This window comes from Asparagus officinalis, chromosome 7 (assembly GCF_001876935.1).
Source record: "Asparagus officinalis chromosome 7, Aspof.V1, whole genome shotgun sequence".
NCBI classification, from domain to species: Eukaryota; Viridiplantae; Streptophyta; class Magnoliopsida; order Asparagales; family Asparagaceae; genus Asparagus; species Asparagus officinalis.
Genome location: NC_033800.1, coordinates 139,015,111 through 139,029,770, shown reverse-complemented (window position 1 = coordinate 139,029,770; position 14,660 = coordinate 139,015,111). Strand labels below are relative to the sequence as shown.

General features: G+C 36.6%; 1 protein-coding gene and 2 long non-coding RNA genes across 8 annotated transcripts; 2 read left to right on the top strand and 1 right to left on the bottom strand.

Moving 5' to 3' along the window:
* LOC109847864 lies at window positions 1,881–3,502 on the bottom strand. The gene is made up of 2 exons (XM_020417098.1): window positions 3,424–3,502; window positions 1,881–3,307 (listed from the first exon to the last, which is right to left on the bottom strand). Exons 1-2 carry the CDS (start codon window positions 3,500–3,502, stop codon window positions 1,881–1,883), a joined length of 1,506 nt encoding a protein of 501 aa, XP_020272687.1.
* On the top strand, window positions 6,070–9,838 carry LOC109849189. Of its 6 annotated transcripts, none has more exons than XR_002249025.1 (6): window positions 6,070–6,160; window positions 6,740–6,797; window positions 6,870–6,912; window positions 7,425–9,099; window positions 9,218–9,309; window positions 9,677–9,838. It is a non-coding gene; the product is annotated as an uncharacterized LOC109849189 (long non-coding RNA). The 6 variants fall into 6 exon arrangements; XR_002249022.1 differs by lacking the exon at window positions 9,677–9,838 and having other exon boundaries at window positions 7,425–7,525; window positions 8,525–9,099; window positions 9,218–9,411; XR_002249026.1 differs by lacking the exon at window positions 9,677–9,838 and having other exon boundaries at window positions 7,425–8,855; window positions 8,925–9,099; window positions 9,218–9,411.
* On the top strand, window positions 9,926–10,471 carry LOC109849190. Its single transcript, XR_002249027.1, has 3 exons — window positions 9,926–10,081; window positions 10,169–10,282; window positions 10,421–10,471. It is a non-coding gene; the product is annotated as an uncharacterized LOC109849190 (long non-coding RNA).

The window sequence follows — 14,660 nt, the reverse complement described above, 5'->3', positions numbered from 1 at the left end:
CATAAAACAAGTGCTCAAAGCTATAGCAGTGAGCAAGATTAGAAGAAGACAAAGAAAACAATCGATAATATTTACACTGAGGCATAATAAATTGGGAGGCGCTACAGGCACATCACCAACCACACCCCCTCTCTATCTACAGTGCAGGCGCCTCACATCAGATTTTTTAAAAAAATCTGATGTGATGCCCCCTGCACTGTAGATAGAGAGGGGGTGTGGTTGGTGGTGTGCCTGAGGGTGTGCCTGTATCGTTTTTCTAATAAATTCCATAAAGTAAAACAGACAAATATCTTCTCTGAAAATCGCACGCCAATAAAAGTAGCGGATTTGGATTTTGGATCTAAGCTCCAAATTACCAATAAAATCCAAAAATAGTCACCTCTGGTTATACCTCTGGTTATATCAAAACATGCAAATAACACTAAAATTTCAAGCATTATAAGTAGCTCACTAATTTTTTTTGGGATTTACAGTAAACACCCCGAAATTTTTATAAGTTACAAGAAAGACCTAAAAAATCAAAATTAAAAAAAAAAACTAAAAATTTCAAACCAAGCACAGTACATAGAAGAATCTAAGAATTACAAGCAACTCCCGAAATTTTTTTAAAATTTATAAAAAAACACCCTAAAACTTTCAAAAGTAAGAAAAACACCCTATAAAATTCAAAACTTACAGAAAAACCTGAAAATTTCAAACCTACGTATAGTATAAATTAAAAATCTAAGATCACAAACAACCCCTTAAATTTTTGAAATTTGCAAAAGACACCCTAAACCTTTAAAAGTTAAAAAACACCTTCTAAATCTGAAATTTATAAAAAATGTCATTAGAAATTCAAGATGACAACCAATATACTAAAAATCTAAGAATTACAAGTAGCCAGTTAATTAAGAATTTCAACTTTGTAGAAAACACCCTAAACATTTTAAAAATTGCTAAAAACATCCTCAAAATTAAAATTAAAAAACTTCTCGGTAAATTTTTATCTTTTCAGGATGTTTCTTATAAATTCTAAAAAAATATTTACGGTGTTTTTTGCAACTGCTAAAGTTTTAGGGCATTGTTTTTCAAATTCTAAAAAAATTGAGAGGCTGCTTATGCTCCTAGATTTTCAATTTACTATTTGTAGGCTAATTTTTTTGTGGGAGTTTCAAGAAAAGTTTGTATTTTTAGTGTTTTTGAAAGTTTTAAAAGTTTTAGGTTGTTTTTTGCAAATAAAAAATTTGCAGAGCACTATTTATAATTCTTAAAATTTTCAGTGTACTGTTTCCTGGGTTTGACATTTTTAGTCTCTTTTTGCAAATTTTAAATTCTTAAGGGTGTTGTTTTATGTTTTAGAAGTTTGGGATGTTTTATGCAAATCCTAAAAATTTTATGGGGCTATTTGTAGTTGTAATATTTTCAATGTACTATCTGTATGTTTGAAATATTCACAAAGTTTGTTGTAAAATTTGAACTTTTGAGGGTGTTTATTGCGACTTTGAAAGCTTCGGGCATTTTTTACAAATTCTAAGATTTTAGGGGGCTGTTTTTTTTTTTTTTGGTAAATGAAAGCTTTATTCATCACCAATATGTAAAATTTTGTACATCAAGAATATCCTCACATATGTGAGTTAACAAAAATTACAGCTGAAACTATATACAAAGCTCCTCAAAGAATTAACCTCAATAAGAGAAGAAAAAACCCCCAATGAAAAAACAAAACTGAGGGAAAAAACATGCACAGGTTTATACGTGCACATCCAGTGCTCAAAATCTCAGAAGCTGCAGCAGAGAGAAGCCAAGACACAACTTGTACTCCTCATTTCAACCTTAGATTGAAGCCTCCACATCAAAGCAAAACCTCAACAAAAACAGGATCCTAATTCCACAGGGGATCATAGTGTCAACACCAGATCTTTGTGTTCTTCCAAGAGCTTACTATTAAGGATGCTGGACAGGATATCAATTTTGATTTCCTTAATCAGTCGATCAGCACCCTTGCAAACTTGAGTGAAAATTCTTACATTCCTTTCCATCCAAATACTGTAAACAGTAGCTGCCAAAGCCATTCTCTTGATTTTATTTTTGAAAACACTCCCTCTCAACCTGATATTATACCAGTCCAGGAGTAAATTCCAGGCACATGACCTCCAATTGAACCTTAGCCAGTCCATAATACCATTCCAAACTTCACTTGAGAAACAACAAGCAAAGAATAGGTGATTTCTAGATTCAGTGGCATTTACAGAACACAGGATGCAACAATTTCGGTTGATAACTCCCCTATTTAGAAGCTTATCCTGTGTAAGTAATCTGTCAAGGATGGCAAGCCACAACACAAAACTGTGCTTAGGAAAACTAATTCCTTCCCAAACAGTTTCCCTCCACACTACTTTAGGTGTAATAGGAAGAAGAGCATGATATAGAGCTGAAATTTTCAACTTAGAACTCTTTATACAAGAGCTAATAAGATGAAGAAGACCTGAAACTCCACCACAGAGATTTAACACATTATCTCTAATTTTCAGGATTTGTTTCCACATCCATGAGTCCCCAACTTTAGCCTCAACCTGCCAAATATTCCTATGTTTTAGATAAGTGCCATGAATCCACTTAATCCAAAGGAGCTCCTTGTTTGTATGAATAAACCATATGATCTTAAGGGCAGATGCAGTGTTCCATGTAACTGCTGAGAAGATTCCTAACCCTCCTTGATCCTTACTTCTACAGATAACATCCCAAGAGACAAGAGAAGGCTTGTTTGAGTCAGCTTTTCCCCATAGAAAATCTCTACACAGTTTATCAATACCATAAAGAACTTTTTTAGGTAGGATATAACTTGAAGTCCAAAATAGTTGAACCCCAAGGATGACACTTTTGATAATCTGGAGTCTCCCCGCATAGGATAGATGCCTATGAGATAGCCAATTTTGGAACTGACTGAAAATCTTGTTAAAAAGAGGTCTGCAGTCATCGAATGATAACCTCTTGCATACAAGAGGTACTCCCAAATATCTGATAGGGAGGTTGCCTTCAGAAAAGCCTAAGCAATTTTGAATAGAATCCTTGATAGAATCATCAACACCAACATAAAAAATAGCACTTTTGCTGGGGTTAGCATCCAGTCCAATTACTGAACTGAAATGAGAGATACACTGCTTAAGCTTTTGCACTGAGTACAAATCCCCTTTGCTAAACAGCAATAAGTCATCGGCAAAGATGAGATGGGAAATTTTTAGTTTGCCACATTTAGGATGGAATTTAAAATTCCTGTCAAGTTTCAAAAGATCAAGGCTCCTATTTAGGATGGAATTTAAAATTCCTGTCAAGTTTCAAAAGATCAAGGCTCCTAGATAGGTATTCCATACCCAAGATGAACAAGTAAGGGGATAGTGTCAAGTTTCAAAAGATCAAGGCTCCTAGATAGGTATTCCATACCCAAGATGAACAAGTAAGGGGATAGAGGATCACCTTGTCGTAGCCCTCTTTCCCCTTTAGGGGGTTGTTTGGAATTCATAGATAGTGTTCTATTTTAGGTTTGAAAATTTCAAGCTTTTTCTATACGGGTTAAAGTTGTAAGGGTATTTTTTGGCAAAATTTAAGAGTTTTAGGGTGTTTTTACAATTTTGAAACATTTTAGGGGCCTATATGTAATTCTTAGATTTTTTGCTTTATCGTTTTATGTTTGAAATTTTCATTTTTTTTGTTAATTTAGAATTTTTATGGTGTTTTCTAAGTTTTTTAGTTTTAGAGTTCTTTCTACAAATTTCAAAACTTTTGGGGTTCTTTGTATTTTCATTATAATGTTTTAGATTTAAAATTTTTAGTTTGTTTTTTAGTTTGATTTTTGAGATGTTTTTTATAATTGTCAAAATTTTAGGGTGTTTTTTTGTAAGTTCAAAAAATTTCTGGGGACTACTCGTATGGTTTGAAATTTTCAGTGTCACTAGTATGTTTTGAGTTTTTAGGGTGTTTTTATAATTTTTTTGAGGGTATTTTAGTTTAGGAATTGTCGGGGGTTGTTTGTAATTTTCTATTTTATAAGGTGATATTTATAATTTTTTATTTTAAGTGTTTTTTGTTAAGTTTTGAAACGGTTAGGTTGAGTTTGTTGATTCAGGGTTAGGGTTTCAGGTCTGTGTGAAACGTCTTTAGCTTTTCATACTTTCTGGCTATTCCAGCTCTAGCATTTTCATACTTGCTTCGCGCAGTTCGGGCGGGGGGGGGGGGGGGGGGTTGATTTGGTTTTATATTTTTAATTTTTGATTTGGGTTTGATTTTGATTTAGGGCAGGCAGGAGTGAGACGGCTGATTTTAATTAGAATCTCCTTTTTCTTATGGCCTGCTTGGATGGAGGGTAGAGAGGGGGAAGGGAAGGGAAGTTTCATTTTAACCTTGTTTGAGAGTTTTATTTTGGAGGGTAGAGGAGGGGAATGGAGGGGAAATTTGGCCCAAATTCTTACACCCCAAATTGGGGTGTAATGGAGGGGGAAGGAAGGGGAAAATTTCCCCTTCCTTCCCCTTCCTTCCCTTCCCTAAGTAAACTCCCAAACACACCATTAATGTCGACGCTCTACAGCTTCCTTATTCCTTTGTAAGCCATTTAAAGGCGAGTTTAGTGTCCTAATAATTGATATCTAGCTTGCTGATCGATGATTAGAGTAGGTCAGATTCTCTAAACGACCTAGCTAGTCAAGGAGAATACCTCCGCTAGTGAGGGCTGATGAGGGCCGGTTTAGTGACTAAAGGTGAGAAGGAAACTCGATCATTTCGCTTTCATTCGACCTTTTTTTTTTTTTTCTTTTCTTTTTCCTTTTCCTCATTTTTCTTTGGACCCAAACGCAACAAGCCTAAAAGTGAAACTTTATTGACCAAAAAAGTTATCTTATCCTCGTCTTAACTAATTAGAGTCGCCATAATGCATGGAAGTCTATCATCACCCAGGGTACGGTGGCGTGCAGCTGTTATAGATACCGACAGCTCAGCTCCGTGATCGAGCTTCGTTTCAAGATTCCCTCACCAAGACCCACTATAAATATAGTCCCACCCTCCGCATGCAGAGCACCTCTCCTCATGCAGATCAGCACCAACATTCATCCTCTTACCAATAAAATCCAAAAATAGTCACCTCTGGTTATATCGATCTCACCCCTTTGATCTCTTTTTTTTTTTGGTCAATTAAAAAGACTTTATTCATTCACCAAATATGAAAAGAATGTACATCAAGATACTCAAAATATGAGATTACAACTTCATATTCTAATTATTTACATCTATAGTGACAGTATCCAATCTCTGCTGTCAAGAAGACTTGTACTATTGAGGATGATGTATAGCATACTGATCTTTATTTCCCCGAACACCTGGACTGCATTCCTGAATTTATTCTTGAAAATTCTGTTATTCCTCTCAATCCATATGCAATATAGTGTTGAGGAGAGAGCCATCCTTTTGATCTTTTGCCTGTCTCCCTTACCTCTCAACTTGTAGCAATACCAGTCCATAATATGATTCCACACACAAGATCTCCATGAAAATTTCAGCCAATCCATCACAAGCAACCAGACTTCACTTGAGAAATGACAATCAAAAAACAAGTGATCTCTATTCTCCTCAGCTCTTGTACATAAACAGCAGGAGTTACTGGTTATCACTACACAGTATTTAACGACCAAAATTAGTAAAGGGATTAGTTGACCGTCGTTAATGTGCATATAATAACGACGGGTTTTTAAAGCCTTCGTCGAGTGATTACAAATATTATAGGAATGATGTGAGATTGATAACGGTTTTTTAGTCCCTTCATTAATTTGATCCTAATACCGTCGTTATTGGGTCTCATTAAAGACGAAGGGTCCATTACCTTCATTAATCATAACTCCTAATGATAATAGGAATAGTAATCAAAATTAATATAAATAACCCGAAACCCAAATCACCATCTAACCCCCGTTTTTGCCTATTCACACAATCGAGGGAACTTTCCCCCCGTTTATTTTCACGAAAATCAAAAGAAAAAAACCAACGCAATCCCCCCTAACCCCATCCTCTCTCTCTCATAAAAAAACCCCAAACCCATTTACCACCGAGTGCCCCTCAAAAAACCCTAGTTCTTCCTCCCCAAATCTGACCTCGCCGCCTCTCATGCTCCTCATTTTCGCTGGACGTCTGACTTGTAAGTCCTCTACCTCAAAACCCTAACCCTAATTTGGGTATTTTCAGATGTATTCTGCTTAGGCATTTGATTCCAAAAGCCACCTTGTTTCTAAGCTCAGTTCAATGGTTCTCCTTAGCCTCTCAGTTCATCCTTGTGATTCTGCGGTTTTACATCTGTTTCCTCCTGAAATTAGTAGTACATACGATACTTGGTGAGACTTCGAAGGAGAATTGGAAGATATAGTTAGCAGGTGAAAGACATTATAGTTATATGTTTTGTACTCTTTGCATTAGCGAACAATTGCATTAGCAAAGTACTGCATGATTTTTTTGTGGATAATTCGTTGGTATTTGAACAGTGGTAGAATTTGGGGCAAACCTGCAAGGATGGTTAATTTGTGGATATATAGTAAATAACCCTGTTTTACTTTTTTGAACTTTTATTTTTGAAATATGGTTATGTGCAGAAATTCGTTCCAAAAAAACACCCAGGAAGCTAACAAAAAGTACTTTCTTGTCGCATATTGCAGTCATCTTCATTAGATTAATTTCTTTTAGTTTGCTTTAGAACTTATAGCATATATTGAGCTTTGTGTAGGGCACCAGAAGACAATCGCATTGATAAGGAGCTGCTAGCGAGGCTCAACAATGCAAAGGTAATTGATCATTTGCATCTTCATGTGAATTTTGATTTTAATGGCTTATTCTGATGGAGGGTTTCTTGGTAGAATGAAAACAGTTTCGGGAGGAAGCCTAAGGACGAGAGAAAATGTAAGTGTGAACATAATTGTCTGTATTTGTACATGTCTGTGATATTGTTTATATTTGCTATGTTTAGGAGCAAAATTATTTGACGAATTAATAACCTATGCCCATCCTTTTTTTTTTGAAGCCATGAAGCTAATATTATAAATTGCAACTCATTAGGGCGTCTCTAACCGGTTGTCAAGCAGTAAAACATGTACAAGTTTTGGCGATGATTTGTATGAATTTGTTCCACTTGAAATGTCACATCTGTGTGGTTCTAGGCAGAGTAACATGTGCTTGTTTCTTTGATGAATTATGTGTTCTACTATAATACATTTTTTGGCACCAAAACCCTGATTCTCAAACATATAAATGATATAGTTTGTCTTAATTTCATATCCACTTCTCTCATCATATTCTATTAGTGATCTTTTATTGATTATCATTGAATAGCCATGAAACTTATGGGGGAAATTGTTTTCTCTTGTAATATATTCCTTTTATTCTCTTGTAATTGTTTTCTCTTCTTTCTACAGATGATTATGTTATGTCAATACCAACAACAAAGGAATATGTTGAGCCATGGGTGAATGAGTGCAGAACCTTACCACTTTCTTTTCATATACCCTTTCAAAATGTACGAGCTCTGGTTCCAGATCTTGCAAAGCTATGCTCCTTTCATATGTGTTTTCTTAACTCATTTTTTTTTCTTATAATGTCATCACAACAAACTTTCAAATTTTTTGATTTGGGTCTTCATTTGTTGATTTTCTTTATAATTGGGTGAACCAAGAGAAACCCATGTTCTCATTTTTCCTGTTAGTTTTGATTTGGTGGATGCCGTGAATATACTGGTGCAACATATTTCGCTGCTATATCCGCCCTAAAAATTGTTAGTAATGCCTCTTATGTTACATTTCATTATTCTCCATGTTTGTTTTAGTACGTTCATACTTAAAAGATATTCATATCTTGGTTTATGTTGAATTTTAAGAATTCTGCCTTTCTTGCATAGGGTGTAGATTTATCACATGTTTTCTGTACAAAAGATGCTTCACCGGTAATAAAAGGCTACAGCCCTGAGTTGATTAAAGGAAATTCTGACCTTATCGGTGATGGTGTTACATGTTTGCATTCTTTCCTAAACATGTATTAGTTGTTCTACAGTTAATAAAGTGATAAAAGAAAATTCTTTGTGATAGTTTCCAGTGTCTTATATTTCAGACTGTAAATTGATGGAGCAATAGTATTTTTCCTAACAATGTTTCTGAATATAACTCATCAATGGCATCTAACTTGCCTCAGAGGATAATATCTGTAGGTTCCTCTATTTTAGCCAATATATCATTACCGTGATGTCATTGCTGCCTGTTTATATATATTTTGCATGCTTTGTTTAAATCTATTTTCGATCCAATTCAATTAGTTTGGATTCCCCCGAGCCTTTAAAATGACTAAATTTAACTCAGAACACATAAATTTCGGTATTTTTTATTGTGGAAAATGTTCATGTCTGGCAAAGATCTTGTGAAGTCAAAAGCATTTGAAATTCTTTTGAATTCATGGCAGCCTGTGGAAATAGTGTTTGTAGGTTTATATAACGTTATATATTTTCTGCTGACTTCCTCTGTTGTAGGCCCCAAAAGTCTATCCATATGACAATTTGCGAGTTGAGCTTGGCGGAGAACCATAAGAATAAGCATTGTTCCAGTTCATCCAAAGGCCTTTAATATCCGTTTTGTGCTTTCTCGTGTCCAGTTGTTGCTGACTTTACTATGGAATGAAATAAATAAGGCATCACCTTTATGATCCTGCTGTGTTAGTTTCTGATTTCATCACATAAAACTTTTTGAACTTAAATCTATTGTAGGATGCCCATTTTGCGTCTCATAAGGTTTCAAGTATGGGTATGTTCCTCGCTTTTGCAAGTATCTGCTTGTGCTTCACCTGAACTTCAGGATGCTAAGGTGTTGTTCAACTTAAATATGCATAACAGTGAAAATATCCTATGCTTCCCGTTTTAATATTTGCTTCAGGGACACAATTCTCATGATCAAAGTGTTGACATGATGCTGCATGATTAACCTTGGTTTTTGAGACATGAAGTTTTCAACCCTGAGGAGATTAGTGCAAAGGTTCTCACTAAAATGAAGGAGACAGCTGAGGAATTTCTTGGAAAGAAAATTAAGGATGCTGTTGTGACTGTCCCAGGTAGAATAAATTATACATCTTATTCCCCTTTTCACTTAAAACATCTTCTATGACATGTTTAATGGCTAATATTCACTATTCTAATTTTTCATCCAACGTACTTTAATGATGCTCAAAGGCAGGCAACCAAGGATGCTGGTGTAATTGCTGGTTTGAATGTTGCAAGAATTATCAATGAACCAACAACTGTTGTCATTGCCTATGGTCTAGGTAAGAAGGGAGGGGAGAAGAACATCCTTGTTTTTGACCTTGGTGGTGGCACATTTGATGTCAGCATCTTGACTATTGATAATGGTGTTTTTGAGGTCCTGGCAACAAATGGTGACACTCATCTTGGAGGTAATATACATGTTTTTTGATGTTGTCACATTTGCAAAATTTTTACTTCACTTCCATAGTTCAGTATGTAGTTTGTACAATTTCACATTCATATTCTTCATTTAGAATTACTTAGTGTGTCACCTTATACTCATCTACATCTTCTTGCCAATGAAGTGTTAATTTTTTTCATTGGATTTGAAACCTGCATTCAGTTTCTTAGCTCATTTCTTATATTTACTTTTTTGGGCAATGCAAGTGAGGACTTTGATCAAAGAATCATGGAGTACTTCATCAAATTGATCAAGAAATAACACGGAAAGGACATAAGCAAGGACAACCGTGATCTTGGAAAGCTAAGGAGAGAATGCGAGCAGTACAAGGAAGTACCTTGAGTGGTGAGGGTGGTGAAGAAACTAAAGGTTAAAAAAATCAGGAAACCTTAAATTTGTAGTTGATTGCAAAAATTACTTCATTGTTGTCTTATTGTAATACAATATCAATGCAGATATCCTACTGTTGGATGTTGCACCACTTACTCTTGGAATTGAGACTGTTAACGACCGTGATGACCAAATTGATCCCTAGAAACATTGTTATCCCAACCAAGAAATCTCAAGTTTTTAGCACTTACCAGGATCAACAAACCACTGTATCCATTTAGGTGTGGATGAATTCTATATGAAAACTTGCTATAAAGTTTTCATTGTATATCTTACCTATACTAAAATGAATTGATTGTTTGTCGTAGGTCTTTGAGGGTGAAAGAAGCCTCACAAAGGACTGTATATCTTACCAGGATTCAACTTTTTTTAGGCAACAATCTTCATTGACTCCTCAAACTCGAGAACATGTGCAGGACTAGGTAATTATTTTTTGTAAAATCTCTTATATACTTATATGATTGACTATTTGCACTAGAGAAAGTACGATTTTTACTTAATAAGATAATATTTGCTTAGTTGATATTTCTTAATTATGTGATTTTTTTTTAAATTTTCAGGTTATCCATGCAAGATTAGGAGAGGTGGGGTAGCTCGAGTCTTCTTTTGACGATGATTAGAGATGAAAGAATGTGTCTTCCCCAAACTTTTATTTTAATTTGTTATAGATAGTTTCATGTATTTTTTTTGGAACAATTAGGATATTAACTCTTGTTATTAGTATTGAATATTTGAGGATGGAAGAATTTTATTTATTGATGTTATTAATGAATGGAATTTTTATTTTTCCTTTTATTCATTATTGGGCATTTTTAATATATTTGTATTGTGAATCTTAGTGTCAGGTTGAGAATAATATGATAGTTGTTTATGAATGGAAAAATTATTATTAATATATATTAGAAATTTGTAGTCTACAATGACGGTTTTATAAACCGTATTTTGTTCATCAACGAAGGGAAAGCACCGTCGTTAATGGGTTACTAATTACCCATTATGAGGACTTCTACGACTGTATCCAACCGTCATTAATTAGTCTTCAACGATGGGAAAATATCCCCGTAACTAATGGTAACGACGGAAAAATATCCCCGTAACTAATGGTAACGACGGGAAAATATCCCGTCACTGATGGTAACGACGGGAAAATATCCCCGTCACTGATAGTAACGACGGTGATAATTACCGTCGTAAATATTAATGACGGTAATATGTTCCGTCGTTATAGACTCTATAACGACGGGTAGTATATCCCTTCGTGACCCTTTAGCGAAGAGGGCTTCAACGACGGGTGACGAAGGGATTTTCCCCCGTCGTTAGCATATAATAACGAAGGTTTTTAGCTCTTTAACGAAGGGAAATCCCTTCGTTAAAGATGTAATTTCTTGTAGTGTATAATTCCTCTTTTGAGAAGCCTATCTTGAGTTTGCAGCCTGTTTTGCACAGCTAGCCAACTCAAAAAAGAATGCTTTGGGTAACTGATTCCTTCCCAGACTGTGTTATACCATGGTACAGGCACAGAGTTTGCTGAGAGAGCATGGTAGAGGACTGACATCTGAACTTTTGAATTATTAACACAGGAGTTAATCAATTGCATCAAGTTATCAACCCCTCCATTTGAGAACAAAGCTTTGTCCCTGGTTTTTAAGATTTGTTTCCACATCCATGAGTCGCCACTTTTAGCTTGAACAAGCCAAATATCTCTGTTTTTAAGATAGGTGCCATGTATCCATTTCATCCAGAGGCTTTCTTTCCTGATATGTATATTCCACAAAATCTTCAGACCTGAAGCATAATTCCACATGGAGGCAGAGTATATTCCCAGGCCTCCATATTTTTTCCCCAAACTCACTTTGTCCCATGCAACCAAGGAATTAGCTTTGACCTGGTGATCCTGTTTCCCCCACAGAAAGTTCCTACAAAGAATATCAATTCTCTGAAGAACTCCAGCAGGTAAGATGTAGTTGGATGTCCAAAACACTTGAATTCCTAGAATTGTGCTTTTGATTAGCTGAAGTCTTCCAGCATATGATAAATGTCTGTAGTTTGCACAGGACTGAAACTGATCTTTGATTTTGTTTAGCAAAGGTGCACAATCCAAGCATGATAATCTTTTGGAGATGAGAGGTACACCTAGATACCTAATGGGCATAGCTCCTTCTGGATATCCCACACTGTTAATAATTGTTGTCTTGGTTGAGACATCAACCCCTCCAAAAAATATCGAACATTTATTTGAGTTTGCTTCAAGACCTGACACTGCACTGAACTCCCTGAAGCATTGCTGCAGTTTATTTACAGAATACAGGCCACCTCTTGCAAATAGGAGGAGGTCATCTGCAAAAATCAAGTGGGTGATACTGAATTTGCCACACCTTGGGTGGAATTTGAATTTCTTGTCATCTTTTAGCATATTCAAGCTTCTTGAAAGGTATTCCATACCAAGGATAAAGAGATAAGGTGAGAGGGGGTCTCCCTGCCTCAGTCCTCTTTTGCCTTTGAAGTAGCCATGTAGAGATCCATTTAATGCAATAGAGTATTTGGGAGAGGTGATACAGGCCATAATCCAGCCTATCATAGTCTCAGGAAACCCCAATCCACATAACATCTCCTTGAGGAAATCCCAGTTGATTGTGTCAAAAGCTTTCTTGATATCCATATTAAGCATAACTCTTGGAGATATGTGTTTCCTGCTGTAATTTTTGACAAGCTCATGTGCAAGGAGAACATTACTAGTTATTTGCCTCCCTTTAACAAAAGCACTTTGTGCTTCATTAACTAGTGATCCCATCACTGATTTAATCCTATTTGTTAGGATTTTTGAAATGAATTTGTATAGACAATTGCAACATGCTATAGGTCTAAAGTCTGATGGCATTTTAGGACACTGAACTTTAGGGATTAGGTTAATGGACGTGGAGTTAATCTCACCCAACAACTTACCATTCTTGAAAAAATCTTCAATGGCAATAGAGACTTCATCCCCAATAATTCCCCATGCAGTTTTAAAGAAAGACATGCTGAACCCATCAGGACCTGGGGCTTTATTTTCTGACATAGAGAAAACAGCATCTCTAATTTCCTCTCTACTGACTGGAATTATCAGATTCCTAGCTTGGGTTGAACTTAGACAAGGGCCATTGCCAATAATTTTCTTGTCTGGCTTGACAGTGTCAGTTGTTGTGCCCATCAGACTCTTGTAGAAGGAGATAAGTTCAGATATTATTTCATCTCCATCTGTGAGTTTTTCCCCTGCATTATTATAGAGGACCATGACTCTATTTTGATGTCTTTTGGATTTAATCACGGAGTGGAAGTAGCTTGTACATCTATCACCTTGAAGGCTCCATAAAATTCTTGATTTCTGTTGATAGAAAGAGAGCTCACAATCCAGTAATTTATTATAAGAGACTGTGCATTTCCTTTCTTGATCAATGAAGGACTGATTAAGAGGATCCACTTGCAGGTTTTTCTGTGCATCTTGAAGAGCTTGTTTTGATCTTATCACTTGTTCACTGATGTTTTTGAAATGCCTTTTGTTCAGTTCCTTTAGTGCAATTTTAAGAAGCTTGAGCTTTGAATAAACTGAAAACATGGCATAACCTGTCACTTTAGTGTTCCAGACTGAAGTTATAGTAGGCAAATAATTTTCATGCTTTGTCCACATCTTGAAGAATTTGAAAGATTTCTTTCCCTGAATACATTCATCATATATGGCTACCAAACCAGGGGAGTGGTCAGAGAAACTAGGTAGAAGGTATTCAATATGACTTGAATTGTGCATGTTCAGCCAGCAATCATTGAGAGTAGGAGGAGCTACTGATCATCATCAGGAGGAGGAGGAGGAAGCTAATTATATGGAGATGGCCGGCGCCATCACAGCCGACAACCCCCATGCCGGCTCCGATGAGAAAGCTAATACTCCTATCTGGCTATTAAGTAGCTAGCAGTCCGCTTATTTTTGTTCCCCGTTTCCTAATATTCTATATCTCATGCACCCCTTCCGATCTCGTCTCTGGTCGGTCTTCTTGCAGGGGATCGAGGAGGAGGTCCAGATTTCTGATTATAATGATGGCCGAGAAGGTGGTGGTGATGCCCACGTTGTCGCCGTCCATGACAATATCCAGCAGACCCTTGGCTCTTCAGGAGGAGGAGGAGAAGGAGCTACTGACGGATTTGCTGCCGGGCAGCAGCAATCAGTTCAGAGGGAGAGGGATCCGGGTATATTCACCAGCATCAGCGCGGCCACGCTCTCTGTCGCCGCTGCTGCCATTTTGTGGCCCACGCCCAGGGGCCTTTACTCGGAAGACCTCCTGACGGCGGCCTACGCCCTCGACCACATCACGCTCCTCGTGCTCGGCATCCTCCTCTACGGCCTCACCTTCGCCCTCGCCCTCGTCCCCGACAACTGGGTGTCCGCCGTGCGCGCAGCAGCCACAACCGTGACGGTCGCTTTGCTGGTTCTGCTGCTCCTCCTCGTCGCCTTTGTTACCTACGGCCTGCTTCGTCAGGACCTTCCCTAGTTATGATGCTGCTGGTGGTGGTGGTGGAATCAGTTAGTCTTTCCTTAATTTGGTATGAAAATATTGAAAAGATAAGAAAAGAAAAGAAATGTTTGCATGTGGCCTTTAGGAAAAAACAAGCCATCTCATGCATACGAAATTGCTTAGAATTAATTATATGGTATCATTCAAAGTGAGAATAATACTGTATGATATTGAAATATTTAATCAATTGTTGTAATTTCACATATACGTACGCCTTTTTTTTATAAAGAAACAAATAACAAATTGTTGTTTT